This window comes from Ovis canadensis, chromosome 1 (assembly GCF_042477335.2).
Source record: "Ovis canadensis isolate MfBH-ARS-UI-01 breed Bighorn chromosome 1, ARS-UI_OviCan_v2, whole genome shotgun sequence".
Classification (NCBI taxonomy): domain Eukaryota; kingdom Metazoa; phylum Chordata; class Mammalia; order Artiodactyla; family Bovidae; genus Ovis; species Ovis canadensis.
In genome coordinates this window covers 127030311-127057611 of record NC_091245.1, presented here as the reverse complement: position 1 = coordinate 127057611, position 27301 = coordinate 127030311, and the positions used below count along the sequence as shown (strand labels likewise).

Sequence of the window (27301 nt, the reverse complement as noted above, 5' to 3'; positions counted from 1 at the left end):
CATTTCCTTCTTCAATGCATGAAAGTAAAAAGTGAAAGTGAAGTCACTCAGCGGTCTCCAACTCTTTGCAACCCCATGGACTGCAGCCCACCAAGCTCTGCCGTCCATGGGATTATCCAGGTAATAGTACTGGAGTGGGTTGCCATTGCCTTCTCTGGACAAGGATGGTTAAATACAGCCTAATTAGACACAAAATCTATCCCCCATATCCAAACTCCATTGGATGTCAGACTGGATGAAGCACAAGCTGGAATCAAGAATGCCAGGAGAAATATCAATAATCTCAGATACACAGATGACACCACCCTTATAGCAGAAAGCAAAGAAGAACTGAAGAGTCTCTTGATGAAAGTGGAAGAGGAGAGTGAAAAAGTTGGCTTAAAACTCAACACTCAGAAAACTAATAAAGTCATGGCATCTGGTCCCATCACTTCATGGCAAATAGATGGGGAAACAATGGAAACAGTGACAGACTTTATTTTGGCGGGCTCCAAAATCACTGCAGATGGTGACTGCAACCATGAAATTAAAAGATGCTTGCATCTTGTTAGAAAAGCTATGACCAACCTAGACAGCATATTAAAAAGCAGAGACATTACTTTGCTGACAAAGGTCTGTCTAGTCAAAGCTATGGTTTTTCCAGTCATACATGGATGTGAGAGTTGGACTATAAAGAAAGCTGAGTGCCGAAGAATTGATGCTTTTGAACTGTGGTGTCGGAGAAGACTCTTGAGAATCCCTTGGACTGCAAGGAGATCCAACCAGTCAATTCTAAAGGAAATCAGTCCTGAATATTCATTGGAAGGACTGATGCTGAAGCTGAAACGCCAATACTTTGGCCACCTGATACGAAGAACAGACTCATCGGAGAAGATCCTGATGCTGGGAAAGATTGAAGGCAGGAGGAGAAGGGGATGACAAAGGATAAGATGGTTGGATGGTATCACCTACTTGATGGACATCAGTTTGAGGCTCCAGGAGTTGGTGATGGACAGGGAACCTTGGCGTGCCGCAGTCTATGGGGTCGCAAAGAGACATGCCTGAGCAACTGAACTGAACTGATTAAATGCAAGACATTTTGCCAGGAGTTCTACATTCCATGTATCTAACCCTCACATTAGCCTTATTCAAGAGGCACTGAGATCCTTCTGGGTTACACAGCCAACAAGGAACAGGGTTCCAACTTGCAAGCTCAGACCTGCCAGACTTCAGAATCTCTTCTTTGCAGAACAGCAGGCTGCCCCTCCTCTATCCTTTAACCATAGAGAGTATAGTTTAGGCCAAGAAACCAAAGAGGTATTCATTAAATCAAGAGGCAATCTATTGGGATGTCACAGCAGTCAATACAAATAAACTGTTTTACATAGTCTGGGTAAATCCCCTCAACAAACGAGCAGCAGTCTGACTCTCAAGATACTGTCTTACGCACACGGCACACACACATATTCACATGTACTGAATTCAACAGGTAGAATTCCTCAGCACTTACTGGGTAGCAAACCCATGAAATGTGCCACTTTTTAAAACCGCAATGTGAACCCCACTGCCTTCAGATCCATAGCTCAGTAACATGTCCAACTACTACTCAAATACAAAAATAGGAAGAATGGCTCCAAACTCTGTTTTGATCATTTGCAAATAAAAATATGTTCTTCATGTTTGTTCAGATAAAACATTGTCCCCCAGGCTCAGAGGCCAGGCCCTTGGGCCAAATGCCTGCCAGGAACTCTTTTCTGAGGAGAAAAACTGCTGACAAGACTATTACAGATTCGACTACGTCACCAGGGCAAACAAGGAGACTGTTAATATCTATGATCCAAACTCACGGGAGAGGGCCCCTGGGTCAGAAACTTTCACCAACAAAAGAAAACGAAAAAAGAATTACTTTCAAAGAAGCCTCCACACCCACTGTCTCTTAAAATACACTGTTTGGAACATAGTGGGTTCTCAAAAAATCGCGTTGGATGAACACGCCAAACTTAAGATGAGGAAGCGTGGGTGGGTGGATAGTGTTGTGCATAATTCTGGGGTTTGTTTCAAGTCATTAAAGATCCTCACTCAACACGTAATGTTGAGACCAAAATAAGACTTCCGTTCATTTTATAGACTCTGCAGAAGGCTTCTCTGTATGGAATCCCACTTGGTTCTCCTCCTGGCCCCATCGGAGGCTGGTGTCACTCACCCTGGACAGACAAGGAGCCAGTGATGAAATGACTCACCTAAGGTCATTGGCCAATAAGGACTGAGCCAGAAGCAAATGTGCTTCTCAAGATTCCCAGTCCCCTGTACTCTGTGCTACGTTAAGCTACTGGAGTGCTTTATGAGACAGCACTCTGAGATGATCTCACTTCCATATATTAACAATTTCAGAAGGCAACAAGCCAGAGTGGAAGTGGCATGCAACAAGTACACGTGAGGACTCCCCGGGATACCAGCAGTGCCCCTCTCCTGGGGGCGGCCAAGGCTCAAAGGCTCACAGTGCCATCAGTGAGGGGTGGGGGAAGCAGGAGTCCAACTGTCCCCCAGGGTTGGAGACAGACAGCCAGAATGTCACCCAGCACCCCCCTCAAATCTTATACAGAATGGATTCTAACTTAGCATTGTTCCAGGTAAAAGTGACAGAGGCGAGGTTTCTTTTAAAAGAGTCGCGATCAATGGAGGCTGGTGAGGCTGCCAAGCCCATCTCTGCAAATCAGGCCTGCAGTGCCAATCTGATGATGTCTAAAGGACAAAGCCTGTGGTGCCTTTCAGGGGATCCTTTAACAGGACCTCCATCTCACCTGTGTCCTGACCCATCAAGTTGCCAGTGCAAGCAGAGTCCTGCCCAGGGCAGGCAGAGGGACCACAGCAGGGTTATTTCTATCATTACAATCATGCTTCAGAAAAGAGACAGGTCAGGACTCCCCCGCGGGTAGTCCAGAGCTGAAGAATCTGCCTGCCAATGCAGGGGACACGGGTTCGATCCCTAGTCCGCCAGGAAGACCCCACATGCCTTTGAGCTACTAAAGCCCAGGTATCACAACTAATGAAGCCTCCCCTCGCTGCAGCTAGAGAAAGCCTGCACACAGCAACAAAGACCCAGCACACTCAAAAGTAAATAAATTAATTAAAGATACTTTTTAAAAAGAAAAGAGATGGGTCAAAATTCAAGGAGGGCATCTGAATGCAATATCCACGCTCACCTTCTCACACCTCTGAATCAGCCTTTTTTACCATTTTGTTTCCAAGACACAAAGTTTGATACAAACACCAAACTACCTGGGGTCCTCAACTCATAGAACACCATTCAGGATACTGAAAATCACAAGTAACAGACTGTCCCTTACCAGTGGCTTCTAAAGTACCAAGCACTAGCCTTTACCTTCCATTTCCTCAAAAATCTTATTACTTTGCCCATTTGCCAGATTAAGAAACTAAGGCTTCGAGACTTAAAAAATTGTGCCCAAACTAACTCAGGTAAAAAGAGCTTGGACATCAGCCAAACTTGTCCTTCAACAAATGAATGGCTGGGGGGCGGCGAGGTGGGGGCCGCTGTTTGGGGAGAGTGAAGTGTTAGTGGAATATTATTCAGCCTGAAAAAGGAAGGAAATTCTGACACCTGCTACAACATGTGAATCCTGAGGATATCAACCTAAGTGAAATAAGTGAAAGTGAAGTTGCTCAGTCGTGTCCGACTCTTCGAAACCCCATGGACTGTAGCCCACCACGCTCCTAAGTCTGTGGGATTTTCCAGGCAAGAGTACTGGAGTGGGCTGCCATGCCCTTCTCCAGGGGATCTTCCCAACGCAGGGATCGAATCCCGGTCTCCCACACTGCAAGCAGATGCTTTACCATCTGAGCCACCAGGCAAGCCCATGAAATAGGCCTGTCACAAAAAGACTTCACTTCAGATGAGGTATCTAGAGTCAAATTCATTGAGACAGAAAATAGAACGGCAGTTGCCAGGGGCTGAGGAGAGGGTAAAAGGGGAACCACTGTTTAAGGGGGATGAAGTTTCAGTTCCACAAGAGTTCTGAAGATGAAGCACAGTGATGGCTATAGGAACCATGTGAATGTATTTTATACCCCTCAACCATGCACTGAAAAATGGTCAAGATGACCATCTGCCCATTATACTTAGACACCCTTCTTCCTAAGACAACTGAACCTCACAATACACCCTGACCAGCACGGAAGCAAGACCAGAGGCGCAACATCACCCCGCTGGCCAGGTCAGAGCACACCTGCTGATTTCCAGCTGATCTCAGTGGTATTCACTGCTCACTCTGGGGGCCAATTCACCTTTCAGGGCAAAGGAGCCCCACCTGGATTCCTGATCTGAAACGCCATCCTGTAAACTACCAACCCATCCTCAACATGAGCCAGGACTCCTGGAACCCTGCTCAAGGACCAGAAAAGGACTGACGCAGGCAGGATTACTTGACATGTCATTATCCTCATGACACTGGGTTGGTCACAAAGTTTGTACAGGGGTGACCAGACCCCCGAATGAACTTTTTGGCCCACCCAATAATTATCAGTAATGATTAGGGAATGCGAGGGCAGTCTTCGTTTCATTAGCAAGACACATTTTAAACCTTTGAAAACACTTTCACACACACACTGTCATGCCCCAGACCTTGAAGCAGGTGGGTCAAGCATCTTCACCCCAGTGTTCCGAAGAGCACCTGGAAGTCAGGGTTTTGCCCAAGGTCAGAAGCCAGTTGGCTGCAGAGCAGACCTGGAACCCACCCATGTTATTCCTTGCAACACCTCCGTCCAGAGAGAGAGGGCTGGCCAGCATCGCAAAGGAACAGGAAATTGAAATAGCTCCCGGGAAGGCAGTTAGCCTGCCAACCTCAGACAGAAGCTGACAAATGACCAGAGCCGGCCCCGAATCAAAAAAGGCTTCCTCCAAGGAGCCGCCTGCCGACTAACCTCTTCCCACCTGCGGCGCGGAAGAAATAAGCTCCAAGAGTCCACAGCCCACCATTCCCATCTGTCCAGGGAGAGAAAGCCACGTTAGGAAGGAAGCGCAGAGCCAGTGAGATGCTGCTCAGAGCTGAACTGGAGAGGCAGTTTCCCGATACGAACTTATCAGCTTCATTCCCATTCCTGTCACCTCACCCACACACACACACACACACACACATACACAGAGGCTTCTTCCTGAATTCCCACCCCTTCAGCAACAGAACTGCAAGAGGGGTGAAGCAGCAGACAGACGAATCTTCAGAGAGGCCAGCACCCACCAGGGAAAAGCTGTGGTTAACACGCAGCTGCAAGATGGGAACCTTCTAAGAGCCCAATCATGCATTTCGGGTCATGCACCAGTTTCCAAAAAACCAAAACAGATTCCAGGCACTTTACCTGAGTGGTTTTTGCTCTTCTGCCTTGCATGCTGCTGCTATGGCTAATCTGTGGGTTGGTGGCACCTTCAGAGAGACAATGAGATTTCCTACAGGGGAGTGTGTTATAATTACTGTAGGGGAGAGCCTCTTCAGCTGCAGCTGGTGGCATCTTATGGTTCGCGAGATCGGGGATGTCAGACACCAAATTCCGACAGTAGCCTGCAAGTTTGCTCCTGGGCCCCCCGTTTGCCGTCACCCCAGAGTTCTTCTGAGCGTACAAGTCCCCCAGGGAATTGGCCCGTTGACAGGCACTGAGCTGCCGCGGACTCGCCCGGGTTTCCATCGCCGGAGCCTCCTCGCAGTCTTTCTCCTCAGCGGAACCCAAGATCTCTTCGTTGCTTGTTAAGTGTTCTTGGCTCAGATCAGACAGTGAGAATTCCAGGCTGTCCTCCCGCCAGATGTCTGCGGATTTGGAGCGTTTCTTCTTAAAGCTCGCCGTCTCCATGAACGCGGGCCCATTGGAGGCATAGGGGCGCTGCCGCCTGCCGCCCTCCGCCAAGTACGTCGCGTCATCCCTGTAAAGCCGGCTGTCTTCCGAGTCTGGCATGCTCTGCACGGAGGCTGCTGTGAGGACGATGCTGCTGTCCACGCTGGGAGCGACGGAGGAATCAGTGTAAGACACGGGTCTCAAGCCCATATCCACTCGGTCCACCCAAATGGGGCTCCCGAAGTCCTCCAGGGTGCCTTCCTGGGAGAAGGGCTCCAGGCCATTTTCGGCCAGGGACTGGGGGATGCTGGGGGTGCTGCTGGACCGGGTACTCACTTCGGAGTTCCTGTGGATCACCTTGCCGGAGGAGGCGTGCCTGGTCCGCCGCGCCTTATGTGACAGGCGCAGGGATCGCGACGTGTGCTTGCGCCCCAGGACGGCGTGCTTGTCTCCATAGAACTCATGCACGACATTTTGACTTTCTGCGTTTCCCATGGTTTTATGGTCTGTAGCAAGGAAAAAAAAAAAAAAAGGAGAGGATCACTGAGTCACCCATGGGTACGGTACCTACGGAGGGCAGACAACTTGGCAGGTAACAGCCGGCGCCTATATGCACCTGGCAGGCGCTTGGACTCAACGCGGCAGCAGGTGAGAACTAACATCACCTTCTGAGACTACTCCTGCGGAGATGGGAGATAAGAACATAAATAAGGTCATGGGGGATGACAGGGGTCTCTGCCCGGGGAGGGGAGCAGCGCTCCAGGCATGGCACAGACTTGCTTCCCTAAAGCTGGCAACATCTGCTTTCTTCTCCCTAACCTCTAGAGTTGTCTATTTAAAGCTCTACGCCTCTCCACCAACTAAAAACTCTAAAAAGTACAAACCAAGGTGTCTGCTCCAAATGAGTAACGTTCTGTTTGAAATGACATATTTCAAAAAACCAGGTGAAATTCCGAGGTGCCGTGGATAAAGGCGCTTCCTCTCCATAGGTTTCCGTTTCATCCTGACTTCATCTACACTTCAAAATCAATCAAAAACCACAAAGCTCAAAAGGTGACGTCCAATCAACTCTTCCTGATAAAGTCAAAAAGAAAAGGGGCTTTTTACCTTCGATGCCACAGCTTTCTGAAAACCTTAACAGGGAAGGGGAGGCAAAGTGGGAGGGGGAGAGGGAGATGCCCAAAACAAAACAGAAACCCCACTCTCTGCCCAGCAGCAAACTAATGGGTTCATTTCTGGGAGCAAATCCAACCCAAGAACATTAATCTGGTACAGAGTGCCCTGCACACAGAAATTCACATGATGAAATCACTAAATGTGATTCAGCCTTTTGGAGCTACCCAGGTTAATTCAAGTCCTTTCCTTAACATTTTTCCGGTCTCTCTCCTTGGTCTGAGGGCTGTTACCCACAGTGAGAAATTAAAATATCCTCAAAGCTCGACAAGTATGACTCTGTTTAGCCTTATTCTCCTTGCTCTGCAGTGAGGTTTCTCTAGACCATTTCAACTGTATACACTTAGGATACACACATGAATATGGTCAGAAAGGAGAGAAGAAAAATAGAATAGCTGAGCGCATCCCCGAGTTGATGTGTACAATCATCTACACGGTCATTCATTCGGAAAATATATATACTGGGACTTCCCTGGTGGTCCAGTGGCTAAGATTCCATGCTTCCAATGCAGGGGGCCCGGGTCTGATCCCAGGTCAGGGAACTCGGTGGCTCAGATGGTAGAGAATCTACCTGGCAATGCAGGAGACACTGGTTGGATCCCTAGGTGGGGAAGATCCCTGGGAAGAGGGAATGGTAACCTACTGCAGCATTCTTGCTTGGAGAATCCCCATGGATAGAGGAGCCTGGAGGGCTACTACAGTTCATGGATGGGTCACAAAGGGTCAGACAGGACTGAACAACTAACGCTTTCACTTTCACAGGGAACTAGATCCCACAGGTGGCAACTAAGATCCCATATGCCAGTAACTAAAAGATTCAGAATGCCAAAACTGAATACCTGATGTACCCAAATAAATAAATAATTTTTTTTTAACAAAGAGGTGGGGATGGAGCCCCGATGCTCATGCAAGCTTCTGCCTTGACTGGCTGGACAATCTTGAAAACTGTTTAAAAGAAGAAAAGAAAGAAAGAAAATAAATACTGCATAGCTACCATGTTCCAGAAACCAGAAATACAGCAGAAAAAAAAAGATACACATTCTCCACTCTCATGAAACTGATACTCCAAGCCAGGGAAGGGATACAATAAACAAAAAAGCAAAAGGTACAGAGGGAAACAGGAACAAATTTACTGGACCCATTACAGTTTGAAACCCCCTGCAATATAATATATTCCTTCCCAATGCTCCAGGACCACTCTACAATCCTACTCTTCGGTCTTAAAGGCTGCTTTAACTCCTACAAGCACATCTTTACTGAAATGAAATTTGTGGCAACAAGAAGGGAAAAACCTCCATTGAATGTTCCGATGAGTTCAGAGGTAACTCATACAGACACCAGATGTGAAGCTATTCCCATACTGGAATATTCCCTACCAGGTCACACATCATATGATTCTGAGAGCAAAGTTTCCAAGAAAGAGAATCGTCCTTTTACTAGTAGCAAATATACTTCAAAGCAATAAGTTCACACCTCTCTGGCTGGTACCTTTAAGAAGCAAAAAAAAAAAAAAATAGAGACTCAACTCAGTACAGGGAAAATGGAAAGATTCATGGTCCATGTGTGACCACTTATGTGATCTATATTCCTAAGAATATCATGTGCTACATTTTTACAAGTGAAATATTTTAACAAGCATCTAAAGTAAGGCTAAATGCCATGACCAGTGTTTCAGGGTTCTTGATTTTTTAAAGGTACAGCTTTCCTGATAACTCAGTTGGTAAGGAATCCGCTTGCAATGCAGGAGACCCTGGTTCAATTCCAGGTTGGGAAGATCCCCTGGAGAAGGGAAAGGCTACCTACTCCGGTATTCTTGCCTGGGAAATCCCATGGACAGAGGAGCCTGGCGGGCTACAACCCATGGAGTTGCAAAGAGTCAGACACGACTGAGTGACTTTCACTTGAAGATACATAGATGGGGACTTTGCTGGTAGTCCAGTGGTTAAGAATCTGCCTGCCAATGCAGGGGACACGGGTTCCAGCCCTGATCCAGGAACTAAGATTCTACATGCAGCGGGGCAACGAAGCCTGCATACCACAACTACCGAAGCATGTGTGCCTTGAGTCCGGAAGAAGAGAAGCGCACCCCCCACTCAGCGCAACTAGAGAAAGCCTGAACACAGTCTAAAGAAGACCCAACATAGCTGGGAAAAAAAAAAGAAAGATACCTGAATGTGTCTATGGATCTATATGTTTTGCCAAGGAGTAATTAAAAGTTTAGAAAAAGTATTAGCCACAGTCCCATTTTAAGAATCACATAGATTTAAACTCAAAAGAGGGAAAGAATGGAGGTGACAGAAACCACAGTGTACAAAGGCAAAGCTGTCACCCCAAATATGCTCGAATGGACCCCCTCAATATGCTCGGATGGAGCCCCCCTTCTGCTGTATACAAAAGTTTGCAAATAGAAATTGACAGACATATTCTCAACAACAAATTTCTGGTTAGGCTTGTTTCTGCCAACAGAAAACTAATCAAGTTAAAAGCCTCAGGAGCAGTTTCCTAAAGCAAATGGCCCCAACCTTCAAGAATTACAGCGTTCCCTGCATCGCTCTGATGGGTCTGTTATATTAATAGCATTTTTAGTAGCAAGATTCTTTTCAGCCAGCCAAGGTAGGAAAGAAGCCATTTTTATCTTCAGAACTAGAATTTAGAGATGAATGCCAAATCTCTTAAATCCTACCAAGAGCGATTCTCAAGGGATGATCTAAGTCGAGTCAGCAGGAAGTTTGAAGCAACTCAAGTTAGGAGAAAAATGTTCCTAGGGACTGCCGAAACACCCCTTCCTTTAAGAGCTTTCCCCCAAAGGTCAGTGAGACTCATGAAGGCCCATGTGGGGGGGTCAGTGGGGGGCCCTGAAACAACACAAGCATGAAAAATGAAAATTGCTCACTGCATACAACAGACACAGTCTCCCCTTTCAGGGACAACCCCATCCCACAGGCAACCCCCAGAACACTAGTGACGTGAAATCCCTAATCCTCTCCACACACAAATGGCAGATGCCAGCTACTTTCACCATCTTCACGCTCCCCCGCTCTCTCCTACCTAACCCTTATCATTTACTTATAACAAACCAAAACAGCCCGGTTTATACTTTACATTTACACAGTCTTTCTTTCTCTGAGTCTGGAAGCAACTTTGGGCAGAAAGTAGCTTACACTTCTTTTTTGAAGCCTCTATCGAGAGGGCTTCCCTGGTAGTTCAGAAGGTAAAAGAATCTGCCTGCCTGGTAGTTCAGAAGGTAAAAGAAGACCTGGATTGGATCACTGGGTTGGGAAGATCCCCTGGAGAAGGAAATGACAACCCACTCCAATTATTATTCCCTGGGAAAATTTCATGGACAGAAGAGCCTGGCTGGGCTATAATCTGTGGGGTTGCAAAGAGTCAGACACGTCTGAGCGATGGACACTCACACTCATAGAGACTAGAAGTGTTCTATGCATAAGGAGTCAAAAAATGCTCATGCACTTTAGAAACAAAAGTACGAGGTAGTGATCAGTACTTGGCCAACAGAATCACCACACAGTCACTAGAAAAGAGGGGAAAGATTAAGCAGGGAGAGGACAGGCTGAAATGCAAAAACTGGGCTGGAAATGGACAAGCAGGGACTTCCCCTGGTGGTCCCGTGGTTAAGACTTTGCCTTCCAACACAGGGAGTGGGGTTTTGATCCTTGGTCATGGAGCTAGGATCCCACAGGCCTCTGAAGCCAGAAAACCAAAACATAAAACAGAAGAAATATCGTAACAAATTCAAGACTGTAATAAACTCAATTTGTAACAACTTAAAAAGCAGAGCCTCAGAATACAGGTTCCATGATGGCAAGCTAGAAAATGTTCCCATTTTTAAACTCATTCAACTCCCTATTGACTTCCTTATGGAAAATGTGAGTGGCCTCAAACAGCTTGTACTTGCAGAGGGTAGTTAGTGGGAGGCATATTATTAAGCAGGAGGTGGTGGGCAAGACTAATACAGGAACAACCGTCCCAATTTAAACCTCAAATCTTAAACTTTCTTTCCAGTCCTCTAAGATACAGCTTCCTGGCTTCCCCACAGCCTTTGTTCATGCTCTTTCCTTGGCCTCCAACTCTCCAACCTTCAGGCATCTACACCTGGCTCGCTCTTTCCAGATCTTACTCAAATGTCACCTTCTTAAAGAGATCTTTGCTAGCATCTCTATCCAAAATGACCCCTCAGAGCTCAACACTTACCACCCGTCTTCTTTGCTTCCCCCCGCTCCCCGGCTCCTTAACATTTGTCATCACTGTCTCAAAAAATGTTTTTCATTTACTTATTTTTTTTTATTCTATATCTTTCCCCACTAGAACCTAATTAAGCATCAGGGAGGCAGAAAGTTTGTCCAGTGTATTGCTATATTCTTGGTGCCTAAAACACTGCCTGAAAGGCACTAGGTGCTCAGTGGGGAAATACAGAATGAATGAATGACAAAATTTAACCTAGAATGTAAAGACACAGACTCACACAACTGCAAGAGAAAAGCGATGAGGGTGTTAGCATAATGTGAACTAGAGAAAAGATACACTGGCCTCAAAAATGCCCGCTCTCCTACATGAGAGTGCCTAGAAAATGCACCCGTTTCCAGTCTGTGTGCTGGTCTCCACCTGCAGACTGGTGTAGGTCCCTCAGCCCAGGCCACTGGGTTTGGGATCACCCTGATTCTGTGAGCTGAGTTGATGGGTTTGGCCTGCCCTGCTCCACTGTTCTCCCCAACCTTCAACCACCTAGGCAGAGACTCATGGCCTTGCCTTTGTCTCATTTCACTTAATTCCTACATCCCTCCTCCTTTTGGAGGTTTAGGAAAGGGGGTTGGAATTGAGAGACTACCTCTCCTCCGTGTCGGGGTGACAGCTCAGGACTGGGCAGCCTGAGATAATTCAGAGAAAATACAGGCAAAGGAGACATAGCGACATGATGGGGAGGCATCATTTGAAAGTAGAAGCGGTCCAAAAAAAAAAAAAAAAATCAAGAGATTCTTAGGGTCAGAGACCAAGGACAGGAGAGAGAGGATGAATTCTCCATTCTTCCCAACACCATGGCCTTTCTCCTTAAGTCACGAGTTAAACTTTTCATAGCAACTTCCTTTAAATCCTATCAAAGGAAATACACATCGAAAGAGTAAAAAAGTACTCCCATCAAAATAAATGCACAGTGAAAGTACTTAAAGGAACTTTATCAGGCAGTACAGGCAGCACTGTGTGCAAGAGACAAGACATGGAAGCAGGCGCAAGTTGCACTCACAGAGGAACGGATAAAGATGTGGTGGGCATGTACAATGGAACACTGCTGCTGCTGCTGCTAAGTCGCTTCAGTCGTGTCCGACCCTGTGCGACCCCACAGACGGCAGCCCACCAGGGTCCCCCGTCCCTGGGATTCTCCAGGCAAGGGTACTGGAGTGGGGTGCCATTGCCTTCTCCGACGATGGAATACTACTCAGCCATAAAAAGGAATGAAATAATGCCATTTGCAGCAACATGGACAGACCTAGAGATTATTATCCTAAAGGAAGTAAGCCAGACAAAGACAAATGTTATGTTATTGCTTATATGCTGGATCTGAAAAAAAGAACATACAAATGAACTTATTTACAAAATAGACCCACAGACACAGAAAATAAACCTATGGTTACCAAAGGGGAAAGGAGGGAAAAGATAAATTAGGAGTTTGGGATGAATATATACATACTACTATACATAAAATAGATAACCAACAAGGACCTGCTGTATAATACAGGAAACTATATTCAATATTTTGATACAACCTTTAAGGGGAAAGAATCTGAAAAGTAATATACCTTTACCACTATGCTGTACACCCTAAACTAACACAATTTAACACACACCCAAAAAAGTACAGTCATTAGGGTGGTTTGTAGATACATCAGATAGGTGATTCTCAGGGACCGCTTTTATAGATTTATTAGCCTACTAAGCCTTATGTAATAAAATGATATAGAACTATTTACACACTTTGAAAAGAAGTGTCAAATCCATGGCTTTGGTAGTTTGTGGAAATTAAGAAAGATGCAACCATTAAGGGAGGCTAGGTGAAGAGTATGCTTACTCTGTTCAATTTCACGTGGATCTATAGTTATTTCAAAATAAAAAGTTAAAGCTGTCACTCACTGGGAGTTTCTGGTTAAGGGAAATTTTTGTTTAAAAGTGACGATGCTGCCAAATGAAGCTTTTCTGAATCCTCTTTTTCAACAAATTATGCAAAAGAAAATAAGCACTCACTGGGCATTATCTAGCACAATGTCCTCAGGAAACAGACAGCAAACACAAAACAAGGGTCCAAAGAGGGATTCACTAGAGAAGTAGGGTTGATTAACTAGGGACAGGGCTTCTGTCTTTAACACAGTAGTGACCAAAACTGAAATACTATTTATAGTACCTGGTGCCAGCCAGGATGAAGTAAGACACGGTGGCTGGTCTTTCTTCCAATGGTAAAGATTTAAAAACCCTGAACCAAAGTAAAAAGCAACTACCTGAGGATTCCAAAGAGTAAGCAAAAGCAGATAAGTTGGGGATGGGAATCAAAAACAGAAGAAACAAAAGGTATTCCCTGGTGCTTCAGTGGTTAAGAATCCACCTGCCAATGCAGGGAACATGGGTTCAATACTGCTCTGGGACGATCCCACGTGCAGAGAGGCAACGAGTAAGCCCCCACTTGTGGAAACTAGCAATGAAGCCCCAGTGCAGCCAAAAATAAATAAACAAGCAAATAAAACTGAAGAAGCCACTCTAACAAGAGTGGGTTTCCCATTTCGGTTTTTATTATTCTCATTTCTCTTCCAGCCTTGCATGGAGGGTGAGCACAGAGTCCGTGCATGTATACTGGGTCACTTCAGTCGTGTCCAGCTCTTGGCAGCCCTGTGGACTGTAGCCCACCATGACCCCATGGACTGTAGCCCGCCAGGCTCCTCTGCCATGGGATTCTCCAGACAAGAATACTGGAGTGGGTGGCCATACCCTCCTCCAGGGGATCTTCCTGACTCGGGGATCGAACCTTCATCTCTCTGTCTCCCACGTTGGCAGGAAGGTCGTTTACCACTGGCGCCACCTGGGAAGCCTGAGCACACACCTCGCTGTGACAAAAGCAGCAAAAACTCACAAGACAGGCCCTGTCCTTCTGGCCAAAGACATCGAGAATAGTGATCCCTGCAGGCCAGAGTGAGGGCGAGCTCTGAGAAGACAGAGCTGGAGGGAGCAGATCAGCTAATGTCGTGTATAAATCTACCCAAGTCCCAGGCGCACTCCTCAGGTGCATGTGCCTGGGACTGCCCCAGAGGAAGACAGCAAAGGCTTGGCGAACTGAGCTGCGACATAAAACACAGCTCACCTCTCAGTCTAACTCCTAGGTGGTGCATGTGTGGACAAAGCCACAACTCTGGAGCACAGGCTTTGAAAACTGAACTGACATCAGACCTACCACCCACAGGAGGTCAGACAGAACTTGCCATCTGAACCTAGCCAGGTTGACTGCTTACTGAAATAGGAAAAAAAGAAAATTCAACATTCTTCAGATGATTTGAACAGGACCTAGATTCTCCCAATGTAATACTCCAAAGTGTCCACAACGCATTCCAAAGAACCAGGAAAATCTAATCAGTTCTCAGGGGAAAAGACAATCATAGATGCCAACCCCAAAGTGGCCCAGATGTTGGAATTATCAAGCTTTTAAAGCAACTAGTATAACTGTGTTCTCTGAGTAATGGTAAACACTCCTGAAATAAATGAAAATTTTAACTCCTTGAACATCCATGCAAGATCACCATGAACATCAATTATTGTGCATGAGTGGAGAAGGAGAATACAAATTAAAAAGACAGGTAAAATATTTTTAATTTGATCCAAAATACAAAACAAGCTGCATTTTTTAATCATCAGATGTGAAGTTTTCTTGGTATTGCATGAGAAAACATTCGAGTTAACAGAAACTCACCCATGGTCAAAGTCTCTGGGCAGAGGGAACAAAGAAAAACACTCCTATAACTACAGATTGTTCAGAGGAAAAAAGGGGGAAAGAAAGAAGATACAAGGGAAACAAGAAATAACCTCATCACTTTGCAGACTAAGGAGGTTATAATAATATTTTTATGGTTTAGGATGTCTAATCCTCTAGATGAGACCAGAAGTTCAAGCGGTACTCCAGACAGCAAAATGCCCCACCCTTTAGCTGAACAACAGGAAAGTTCCACATGATTAAAGCCCAGCCTTGTGGGTCAGCTTGCTGGGGCTTGCCCTGTTCAGAAGTAGATAATCAAAAAGATAATTATATTATTAGGGGCAATCACCTCTGGAGCAAAACTCTTATTCTTAGGAAGTAAAAACTTACATTTGAGATGCATATCCAAGATACTGGCTTTGAGGAGATTAAAATTCTAAAGATGTTAATATTTTACCTTCTTTTTCTCCCTCTCATAAACACACACACACACACACACGAAGAGGGAGGGAGGGAGAGAGAGAGACACACACACAGAGAATATATAGACCTGTGTAAAAATTTTTAAAGTTAGCATCCTAGATAGAGATTATGGGGTAATTTAATTTTCAAAAGTATACTTTGCTTTTCGTATTTTCCAAAGCTACTACACTAAAGCCGTAATTCACTGTTTTGGCCATGCTGCATGTGAGATCTTAGTTCTCTGATCAGGGATAGAACCTGCACACCTTTCGGTGGAAGCACAGAGCCTTAATCGGCTGCCAGGCAGGTCCCTTACCTAGAATTCTGTTACGGGAAAGAAAAGAATAAATGCTTTAAGTCCCCAGGTTTCTTGGATAACTCTCGGAGAGTGAGGATGGGGACACCAGGCTGACAACTGCAGCAAAAAAGCACCAAGCCCAAACTTAAAGCAGATGACTTGGGAAAATCACCCAAGATAAAGAAGAAAATAGTACAGAGCTTGGATTTAACCCTCCTTTCTCGACATTCCAATGGCACTCTGCTTGATCTCCTCCCATTCCATCTGTGGCATGGTTATTTGACACACTTATCTTTCTTTGCATGAACCCCTTCTTATTTTATTACAGTCTCCCAATGGCAGGGACCGTGCCTTACTCATTATTATATTGGCCATCTAAGTGAACTGAAGTTTTAGTACTGCTTTTTTTCAATGGGATGCTCATCTCTCAGATTGTCTATAACAAGAATATTTCAAAAATATAAAACATTAGAGCCCATAAGTGGGCACAAGATGACCCAACTTATATTCAAGTCAAAGTTAACTATTAAAACAAGGTTTCTCTTATTGGTAAGGGTGCTGTAGAATATGAACAGAAGGCATCTAATGATGTATACAAATTATAATTGTTAATAAAATTTTTCACTCCCTCCTGAGGTATTTAAGAACTTATTAAAATAAACGTAATGATTACCCTTCTATGATTTGAAAACAGACCTCCAAAATTGCAGGAGAAAGGATGAAATGTATTTATTTCAAAGTTAAATTTGAAGCAAAAATCACAAGACAACAGATTGCAAATTTAAAATTAGATTCTAGTGGGAGGGCTTGGTTTCAAGCCTGTTTTTTCGCTACTGGAGGCTGAGCCTGAAGATAGGGTAAGGGGGTTGGGGGGAGACGGGGGGAGGAAAGCTAAGATTAAACTGAGACAAAGTTCTGAAAGTTTTAGCTAAATCTTTACAAACCCATGAAAAGCGTTTTGCCAAGTCACACACAAATACCCCTAACACAGGAGACTAAACAGGAAAGTTTTGCAACAAATAAAAGATGATCTTTGATTTAGAAAGATTATTATTTTGACTGCATTTATTTTGCTTTTTAAGAGATTATCCAAACCAGAAACAAAACATATCATTGTTCTGAAGATTTTTGAAGCCGGGTTTACCTTTTGCAAACATAATCCCATCTAAAGATGGTAAAGCTTGGGAATAAATTTCAAAGATCCCTGAGAGCCATTCACAGAGGGAAAAAGACAGGTACCTGCTTTTTCTTTCCTTTTTTTTTTTTTTTTAAGTTTTAATGTTAATACGTTTGACTTGCTAGATGGGCGTAACCTTAACGCAAAAAAGGGAGTCCAAATTCTTTTTCCCACAAGCTGCATACACCATGGCAACGCCATGGTACCTGTCTCACCACCTCTGAAGCATTATGTTTAATTCATGGAGGTATACACAGGCTCAAGCACACATTCACAAACTTACCTTACAAGGCAACAAAGGTTCCCAGCCCAACTTGCCCCAAGAGCACTGTGGCATTGAGATATGGAGCCTGGTGATGATGTCAGGATGAACAGTGACGGTGGCTGGGAAGTGTCTCAGCACCTGCCCCTAGAGCTGGCCATCACAGTCTCATCTGCGTCTATGCAGCTGTGCCAAAAACCTGGAGAGGGCAGAAAAAGGAAAGCCACTATTCAGCCAGAACACAGGAAACAGGAATTTTCCATCAAAACCATTTACATAAATTCTCCAACATCCATTTCATGTGAAATAGCACACCCCAGATCAAACAACGCAACATTCAGCTACAGATCTAAAATGACAGGCATAAATCCCTAAATATAAGCATGCTTACGTTTACAGTAATAAACCACTCTATAAACTCAGTAATATTTTATCATTTTATTCTGTCTCTACAGATGAAAGTATCAGGTAACAGAAATCAATTCCAGTAGAACGATTTCATGGTTCTCTCTTCTTTTTACAGTGTTATTGGAGTACAGGTGCTTTAAAATGTTGTGTTCGTTTCTGCTGTAGAGTCATGATCAAAAATGTACACAAACAATAAATGCTGGAGAAGGCGTGGAGAAAAGGGGTGTTGGTGGGTGGAAATGCAGACTGGGGCAGCCACTGTGGAGAACAGCAAGGAGCGCCTAAAACTAGAACTTCCATACCCAGCAATCCCACTCCTGGGCAGAGACTTGGAGAAAACCGTAATTCTAAAAGGTACCTGCACCCCTACACTCGTGATTCCCTTTGAATCTTTCAAACGTCTCAACAAACAGAAATGAGTGGCAGGATATCAGGGAGTCTCAGTTACTCTCAAAGCAGAACTATAGCTATCACAGAAGTTGAAGAAGATGCTAAAAGACAGTAAAACAAAAGACCGAATTCAATATGATAGACCTTCTCATCGTATACACAGGGTATTGCTGAGAATTCATGCTCACAAATTCTCATGTTTTCAAAATAAGCTCCACGAACAGGCATTGTGAGTGGTCTTTGTTTTCCAAAACCTGGCTTCTGGTGAGACTGGAGATGCTAAGACAGGAGAGGGGCTTCTAATGTGGCTCAGCCGTAAAGAATCCACCTGTCAGTGCAGGAGATGCAGGTTCAATCCTTGGGTCCGGAAGATCTCCTGGAGAAGCAAATGGCAACCCATTCCAGTATTCTTGCCTAGAAAATTCCATGAACAGAGGAGCCTGGTGACACCTATAGTCCATGGTGTCGCAAAAGAGTCGGACACAACTTAGTGACTAAACTATAAGACAGGAGGAAGCCCTGAGGGCTTCCTGGGGGTGGCTGCCTCTCATTCCTCTCCTACAGATCATTCCTGTGGGGCTGCCCACGACTAGCACCTATAACTGGTAGCCTCATTAAGGCGGAACTCAAGATGACAAACAGCTTGCAGAGAAACACAGGGAAAAGTGCGTACTGTTGTGGAAGGTGGTCACATCAAGACAGTAAATAAATAAATATCCATATCAATATAAGATAGCATAGGAAGTGAAGTTACCGTTCACCCTATCTTGGAAAATATGCTACTCTGCCGTGAACCTGGTGACTCACGCTTGCCAGGAGAGGAACACCAGTTCTCAGCAATATGCCATTATTACCCTCCAGTACATGTCCTCGCCATAATTCCCCCAACTGCTGCTTTTCCCAGGCATCCTCCTTAAGCTGCTCTCTGCAAAGTTTAAAATTTTCAAAGCGATTCCTGAATTGCTTAGGAACTGGCAGAAATTAATAAGCAACAGCCCATTTACATTGAAATGGACTCATTACGGTGCCAGCTGCCAATAATTTGCAAGGGCTGGATTCTTGCTGGCAAACCAGGCCTGCGGGCGGCTGTCCTCCACCTGCACATAGAGGCTGATAATACATTTTTTATACTTGAAAAAAAAAAAAAAGTACATATTCTGCTACCAGAACTGAAATGTTTCTCTATTATAGTCTTCTATTCCCTGAGCAGAAAAACGCTATGGGGAAGAAAGTGAAAAGTTGTCAGGCATTGTTTAAAAAATATGTAGGAAGACAAAACCCAGTCTATCTGGGATCTGGGATCATTTTTTCTCCCCCTGATTCTGATGGAAAAACTATTTTGACCTGTGACCTGTAGAACTGACCCCATGATGTAAAACAGATGAAGAGAACATATTTGCTCTTTGTGATCAGCATATATGCTAAAGTTGCAGCGAGTCACCAAGGATTCAATCTGTATCAAGTGTTCACAGTGTACTGACTAACTCCACCATGGCCTTAGGAATATACACCACAACAACCTGAGAACCATCGGGATTCCAGATTTTCCTTAAGAGCCACAAAGAATCCACCTTCAACAGGAGGTAGACAGGCTTCCCGGGTGGCTCCGTGGTAAAGAATCTGCCTGGCAATGCAGGAGACACAGGTTTGAGCCCAGGTCTGGGAAGATTCTTCATGCCACGGAGCAACTGAGCCAGAGCGTCAAGACTTACCGAGCTCACGAGCTGCAACTACTGATGCCTGCATGCCCAAGAGAAGCCACCGCAAAGAGAAACCCGCACACTCCAAGGAGGAAGGAGCCGCTGCTCACTGCAACCAGACAAAAGCCCGCGCAGCACCAAAGACCCAGCTCAGCCTAAACAAATAAACAAGCAAGCGGCAGGGAAACAGCTAACTCAGTGATGGGAGCTTGAGCCTGGAGTCCCACTACATGCGTCACCCAGGTCAAAACTCAGCTTTGTCACTTACTTGCAAGGTGATTTGCGGCAAACACTAATTATCAGTTTACCCCTCTACAAATAGGGACAAGAACTCCTAAACCATTCTATTGAAATAAGCGTTAAATGACACCATCTATGTGACATGATTATTTCAGTGCCGACTCCTTGCTCAGCTCTCAATAAAAACACTAGATTATTAAAAACACTAGATTATTTTCACTGTTATGCAACACTTGTAAACCATAAGGAAGATGCGACAAGAAGGGCCACTATGAAGGGGAATTCCTTAAAACATGGTACCTATCTCACTGAACTGGGTCTACAGTCTAAGTTGGATGAAACCAATCGCCTCAAATGTGCCATGAGACCAAAGGGGAATTCATTAACCCAGCTGGAAGACACGATTGACTCAATTTGCCACAGTGCACGCATACACGCAAACCACGCTGACAAAATCTGGCAGGACCGGTTGGACAGCTTGCATTGCATTAAGATGACCCCCAGTGAGGTGAATGATAAGTGTGCCAAGTTTTACAGTCTCCTTCTGATTCATCTCAACTCATAAAGTCAATTTCTGCATCAGGTGTCAAATAACCAGTTTTCACAGGGAAGTGTCTGTGCTGGAGAAGGGGAGGGAATTACCAAGCTAATCCCAGGCTTCAAATACCTCAAAAATAGACAGGGCTCAGAAGTTTCATCACTCCAACCTGAGACGAAATAGGACAGCGTCAGAAATACTGTGTTCATGGCAGTTAATCCATGGCTTTCCCTAAAGTGTCTGCCACAACAGAACTTTCTTTTTCACCTCAGAAAACACTCATGAGAGGCATCCTGTCACTTTTAAGTCCTTGCAAGTTCCAGGAATCAAAGTGTACAGAGAAAAGGATATTGTACTTGCCATCAAAATACCCACATCTACACCCCAAGCTCTATCACTTACTAACTTATGTGATCTTGGGCAAGCAAACTACCCATTCCAAGACTTAATAGAAAAAAGAAGGATGCATAATATTATCTGCTTTACTTAACGTCTACCTGAAAAGGTTGTTTTAAAACAGAAATTTGAGATTCAACAGGAAACACTATAAAAGACTACAGAAGGACGTTCATTCTTACTCTGTTCATCGTGAATAAGTGCCCCCAAAGTGTTTCATAATTACTAAATGAATGAGAATCAGAATATCTCCCTTCACCCTGAAACTTAAAGTGGGAAGGGAGTAGTAGTTTTGGGTCAAAATTCTAAATGAATCAGAAATCCTGAATATTTTTTATATGCAATCAGCACTGAAAGAATGTAGATTTTAATATTGACATTTAGTCCAAAAATCAGCCTGGGGTGAATAGATGGAGAGATGAATCTAGGACACTGAAAATTTATTATTGGTTCAGAAATTACAGTTAAAGAAAATTCATCAGTCATTTTGTTTTGCTGACGGTTCTTAACTATTATCATGTTAGAGAAAAGACTTAGCAGTGACTTCCAAAGATGCATGTTCTAAAATCGAATAGGAGACATTATCACTGGAAAAATAAAAGGACCCAAAGATTGAGACAAAGTGCTAGGGAACAGAATAAGGGTAATGAACGTACCTGGGTGATCAATTTACCCAGCTGGCTCAACTGGACTGTAAAGTTTTGGTAACAGCCAATCAGATGGGTAAAAGAGTAGTTGTAAGACTCACAAGGTCCTAATCAACTGTCAGAAAAAGGACAAACATTGCAGGTGCTAAGATCAGACAGGAACTTCCACCAGTGGCCCTTTGAGACCACTGTGATACAATGAGCCATGGGTTTCGGTTTTCGGTTTTGGCTGTGCTGGGTCTTCGCTGCAGCGTGTGGGCTTTCTCCAGCTGCAGCGCCTGGGGGCTTCTCCCTGGGGGTTTCTGTTTCTCTAGAGAGCAGACTCTAGAGTTCTGGCCAGCGGGCTGAGATGCTCCCACACCCTGTGGGATCTTAATTCCCTGACCAGGGATCAAACCCTCGTCCCCTGCGTTGGAAGGCAGATTCTTAATCACTGGGCCACCAGGGAAGTCCCTGAGTCAGATTTTTAGAACCACATCCTTTCAAAGACAAACTTCATATGACTGTTTCTTGTCTTGATAATTGATTCAAGGAAAAAAAAAAAATCACAGTTCAGGGACAGAAAGGCTGAAGAGGTATGATCCTGCTAAGTTGCAGCAGCTGCTTACCAGGAAAATCTCTTGGGATGCACACTTGCTCTCCAGAGTACTGGGCTGAGGAGGGGTAACTTGAGGGAGATGGGGGCCCGTGCCCAAATGTGGCTGGTTGCTACTGCCACCTGGCCACCCCTCATCTGGCATAAAGGGACAGTTCCATCGGGGGTGAGCTTATCTGAAAACTGAGACTACGACAAGCACTCCTGAACAGAGAGGAGGAACCCACCTTCCCTATCAGGTACACCATGTGACTACTGGGTGCCTGGAGCAGGACCAGGATTCTCCATGAAAAACTAATCCCTCCACACAGATGGGAGGGCTTCCCAGGTGACACAGTGGTAAAGAATCCGCCTGCCAACGCAGGAGACCGGGGTTCGACCCCTGGGTTGGGAAGATCCCCTGTAGCAGGAAATGGCCACCCCCTCAGTATTCTTGCCTAGAGAATTCCACGGACAGAGGAGCCTGGCAGGCTAGAGTCCATGGGGTCACCAAGAGTCAGACACGGCTGAGCACACATCTCCCCCCTCATCTCAACAGAGATGAATGAATCGTGACAGGGTTTCCAAATTCCTCCTCCCTAAAGCTTGGATGAAATGGTTTTAGCCCAACCATGTTTTCCAAGGCGAGTAAAAAATAGACATCCAAATCGGCCAAACAAAATTCCTGAAAGTTCCCCTATCCAAAGACTGCCCTGATTTTGAGCAACTTCTCAGCATATCCAAATGCATCCCAAGGTAACTGGGAAAAACATGTTCATAGAATTGATATTCTTAAGCCAGCTAAGTCAGTTGGGAAATTTCCCCTGAAATGATAACTTTAATTTTAGAACAGTGAATCTTTGGCAATACTTAACCAACAGGTTCAGCTGGAACAGACATGACTGTGGTTTCCTAGGAGTCAAGGCAGTGCACTGCAAAGTGAAGTAATATATTCTCCCCCGGCTCAGGGAGATCTACCATTTATGGAATGCTTACTATCTGGCTGGCACCATGTAAGTGACTTTAGACCAAAATACTACTCTCTAAGTTTCCCTTGGTTCTTGGTATTCATCATCTTGCGACTATACTTGGACACGGACAACTGCCAATGCGTACAACTCAACTCCAGCATTGCATCACCCACTACGAAGTGTTTGGAAACCACCAGTCCCAAAGGGCAGAGTTACACAGCTGGTCATCAGATCTTTCCAAACGCCCCCACACAGCCTGGCTCTGAAAGGGGCTCCAATGAAGTCCCAGCTTACTGAAATGGATCAGCTTTTTCAGGACAGACCCCAAGAATCATGTAATTTTTCAAGATTCTAAGCAGCATCATTCCTACTCAGAAGCCATGAAGCTACTGAACCCTTGAGAATTCCACCCAACATTCCAAGAGGAGTGACCACAGGACTTGAGAGAGCTCAACTCCCGGCTCCCGGCTCAATTTCAAGTCTGAGTCACATCAAAAAAGCACGCCCAGGTCATTGTAAGAGAGCACGGAAAAAAACTGATCTCAAAAGAAAATGGGAATGGAGCTGCCTGACTGCAGCTAACTTCTACTGCTGAAATCCTTCTTTCACGACTTCACCATGTCGTGGCTTAAGAGCTCCTAGTGAGAGAAGGAGGTCATCCCATAGAAGACAGTGAGAGGGGATGGTACTCTGTTGAAACTGCTTCTGTAACTCCTGCCCAATGTATCAGACTGTTTCACCTTTAAACTGCACTCCCCAACAATCTTCTTGAAAATACATCAATGCCTGAGTTTGGAAGAGATTGCAACATACAATCGCATCACCAACAACATCTTTTCCAAGCCACTCAGCAGACATGACCCCCATATCCCCATCAGCCTCTCCAGGCACATTTCCTGAGACCCCCACACAGAGTGGGGGAGGGTAGCTACTCTTTCACCATCCAAGACAGAAGCTCAAGGGGAGAGAATCTGGTTTTCAAGGCAAAAGTTGAACCTTGAACAGAGACGGGGTGTCTCCATCTTAAAGGACACGGCCTTGGCCTTGAGTGAGCCCTGCAGAGGAAGGGCACCACCACAAGGGTAAGGATGGTTGCACCCAGCAGCGGCTGCCTGCCTCCAAAGACTCTTCCCCAGGCTCATTCAAGAGGACCCAAATGTAGGAAAACGGCCATTTCCGTGACGCTCTCCAGCCCCTAACAACCTGGCCTCTCCCTTCACCTGTTCTCCAGCAGCCAAGAAGGAAGTCTTTCAGACCAAAAGATGATCAGGACGTCAAGCAGTCCTCTTTTTCTTCATCATGAAGCAGAGTGGGACCCGATCATCCCGGCGATTTCAACCCTTCGCCACCGCACAAGCCGCCGCTGTGCGCCCAGGAGCTGCCTTTCCCACTAAGAATGGGAGGATCACTCTGTGAATCAGACAAGAGCTCCCTGGACTGAGGCCACGCATGCAGGTGGCTGGTGTGGCAACTCTGCCTGCCAGCAAGGAGGGCTGGGACTGTCTTTGTCAGAGGACAGGGGAGAGGCCACCAGGCTAGGGTGCGTCCGACTCGTGCTGCTGATCCCTGGCACTCTGAGGCTAAAGGGCCCCCAGAGGGCATCACGCCCCCTCTCCCCCGGGATGCCTGCTCCATCCTCCTTGGGTTCTGTTCCTGCCACTGTGGGATCTGTGTTGGCGGAAGGTATATGCGAGATGGCAAAATACTCCAGGAGAAAAGGTTACAGAGAGAGCTGGTAGACTGGATGCTAAGGAGGGAGAGGAAGGAAGAACAGCTAGAAACGATAAGTTTGTGCATACATGTGCCTCTTTGATAGCAAGTGGACTTAATAACTAAAAGTCAAGGAGCAAGTATGACAGCTGGAAAACAGAGCCACCAGACCTAAAAACGGAAGCTGTAATGGGGTCCCCTGCAACACTGTTGCTAGGGGGACACTAGGAACTTCAATTTCGGTATGTGTTTAGGTGGGAAGATAGGATTTGCAGGGGGGCGTGGGGGGGGCGGGGTGTGGATAACTGCTTTACAGTGTGATGTTACTTTTTGCTGTATGACAAAGTGAATCAGCTCTGTGTTTACACACATTCCCTCCCTCAAGGGCCTCCCTCCCATCCCCAACCCCCCCACCTCCTTCCTACCCATCTAGGTCATCACAGAACAACACCCAACTGAGCTCCCCTTGCTTTATAGCAGGTTCCCATCAGCTATCTATTTCACACAACAGTTCAGTACAGCCGCTCAGCCGTGTCCGACTCACATGGTAGTGTATATATCTCCCCATTCATCCCACCCTCCCCTCCCTCATTGTATCCACGTGGTACAGAGGAACCTATTTGCTGGGCAGGAAGAGAAATGCAGACAGAAAGAACACGCATGGGAAGACAGGATTTTAATCAAGTTTCAATCTTCCGCTGATAGAATCGCCCGCTTGAAAGTCAAATAAAATCATTTTTACAAAAATGTTAAAGAAATTCCTCCCAAAGATGTTCAAAACTGGGATGAATCTCTACGTGTTAAGTCCTCGTCTTTTCAAACAAAAGAGACTAAGTCTCAGTCATAAGCCAGAATGACAGCCCACGGTTCCCAAGTCAATCCCCGAGTACTTCACCCAAAACACTCCTTTACGCTCTCCTCATTTTATAACGAAAAACATCTTTTAAAGTGATCTCAGTTTTATATTTTCAAATCAATTCAAATTGTTTTCCAGTTAGGCATTCAAGACTACAGCTCTAACAGGAAAAACACAAGTCCTTATGTCGCTGACTCTAACAAATACATTTTTCATGTTGAATGTCTCTGAAGTTGACTATATCTTAATTGCAAAGGTGTGATGAAAATTAGCACCATTTTCTTTCTTGGTTGGTGGCACATAAGAGTGGTTTGTCTTAGAATGGTTAGCAAGTCATGAAAGAGAGGATATAAAAACAGATTTTTAAATAGATAGTCATAACTGCTTGGTGAATTACAGGGGTACAGCAGAGTGTCTACATAAGAACCTACTGATTGTTAACAATTCAGTTCAACTCAACTATTATTTACTGAGCACCCACTTTATGTTTGGGATAAGGAAACCAGATAGTTCTTTATATCCCCACAACCTAAGAAAATGGTGGACACTTTTCCACTCTGAGATAGGGTTGTAAAGGCTAAGCAGACTTTATTAATAGTGAATGACAGGGGAGGGGATGAATTGGATATTTGGGATTAACAGATACACTCTACTATATATAAAATAAACGAGAACCTACTACACAGCACAGGTAACTCCATTCAGTGTCTTATAATAACCTATGATGGAAAACAATCTGAAAAAGAGAGTGTGTGTGTGTAGCTGAGTCAATGTGCTGTGTGCCCGAAACATCGTAAATCAACTGTGCGCTCTGCTCAGGCATGTCCCACACTTTGCGACCCCATGCACTATAGCCCACCAGGCTCCTCTGTCCATAGGATTTTCCCAGCAAGAATACTGGAATGGGTTGCCATTTCCTCCTCCATATAAATCAACTATATGTCAATTTTAAAAATAAACAATTTTTAAAAATAGCAAATGATGGAAAGAAACAGATGAATTCTGCAAGGGGAGCTATGGGTCCAATCTGGTTCTGAAAGGTTCATTGGATTTGGCTTGCCTTGTGAGGATGGGAGGAAATGAACAGGGATAGGAGAGAGCTTGCAAAAAAAGGGCAGAATGTTCCAGGAAAAGCGCAAAGACTCAGGCATGAAAGCATTAATCCAACGTCGTACAGAAGTACATGGAAAGGGGCTGGAGGTGATGGGGCTTTTAGAAAGATAGGCTGGGGTTATGGATGCAACACAGAGAAATTAGATGTTATTAAGTGTAATGAAGTCTGTGATAGGATTTGATTAGGGGAGCCACATGATCAAATATGTTCTCCCCCAATCCCTCCCTACCCTCTGGGGTAACATGAAAGAGAAGGTGGAGGCTTGTTGCAACCAAAGCATCAGGCAGTGCCTGGAGAAAATAAGGAGTTGTTGTTCAGTCCCTAAATCATGTCTGATTCTTTGTGACCCCATGGACTGCAGCACGCCAGGCTTCCCTATCTTTCACTATAACCAGAATTTGTTCAGATTCATGTCCATTGAATCAGTGATGCTATGTAATCATCTCATTCTCTGTCGTCCCCTTCCCCTTCTGCCTTCAATCTTATCCAGCCTCAGGGTCTTTTCTAAGGAGTCCGTTCTTCGCATCAGGTGGCCAAAATATTGGCGCTTCAGCATCAGTCCTTGCAACGAATACTCAGGGTTTATTTCCTTTAGGATGGAC

The 27301-nt window shown here is 45.1% G+C and overlaps 1 protein-coding gene across 4 annotated transcripts in view; it reads right to left on the bottom strand.

Moving 5' to 3' along the window:
- Window positions 1-27301, bottom strand: part of TIAM1 (TIAM Rac1 associated GEF 1) — a 464008-nt gene that overhangs the window by 153439 nt on the left and 283268 nt on the right. For 3 of the 4 annotated variants that reach the window (XM_069549445.1, XM_069549437.1, XM_069549452.1), the window contains 2 exons: window positions 17177-17354; window positions 5350-6323 (listed from right to left, as the gene is read on the bottom strand). In XM_069549445.1, coding sequence (XP_069405546.1) covers window positions 5350-6312 — 963 coding nt within the window. In that variant the 5' untranslated portion in view covers window positions 6313-6323; window positions 17177-17354. The remainder of the gene's footprint in view (window positions 1-5349; window positions 6324-17176; window positions 17355-27301) is intronic. The other variant, XM_069549461.1, reaches the window with a different exon arrangement.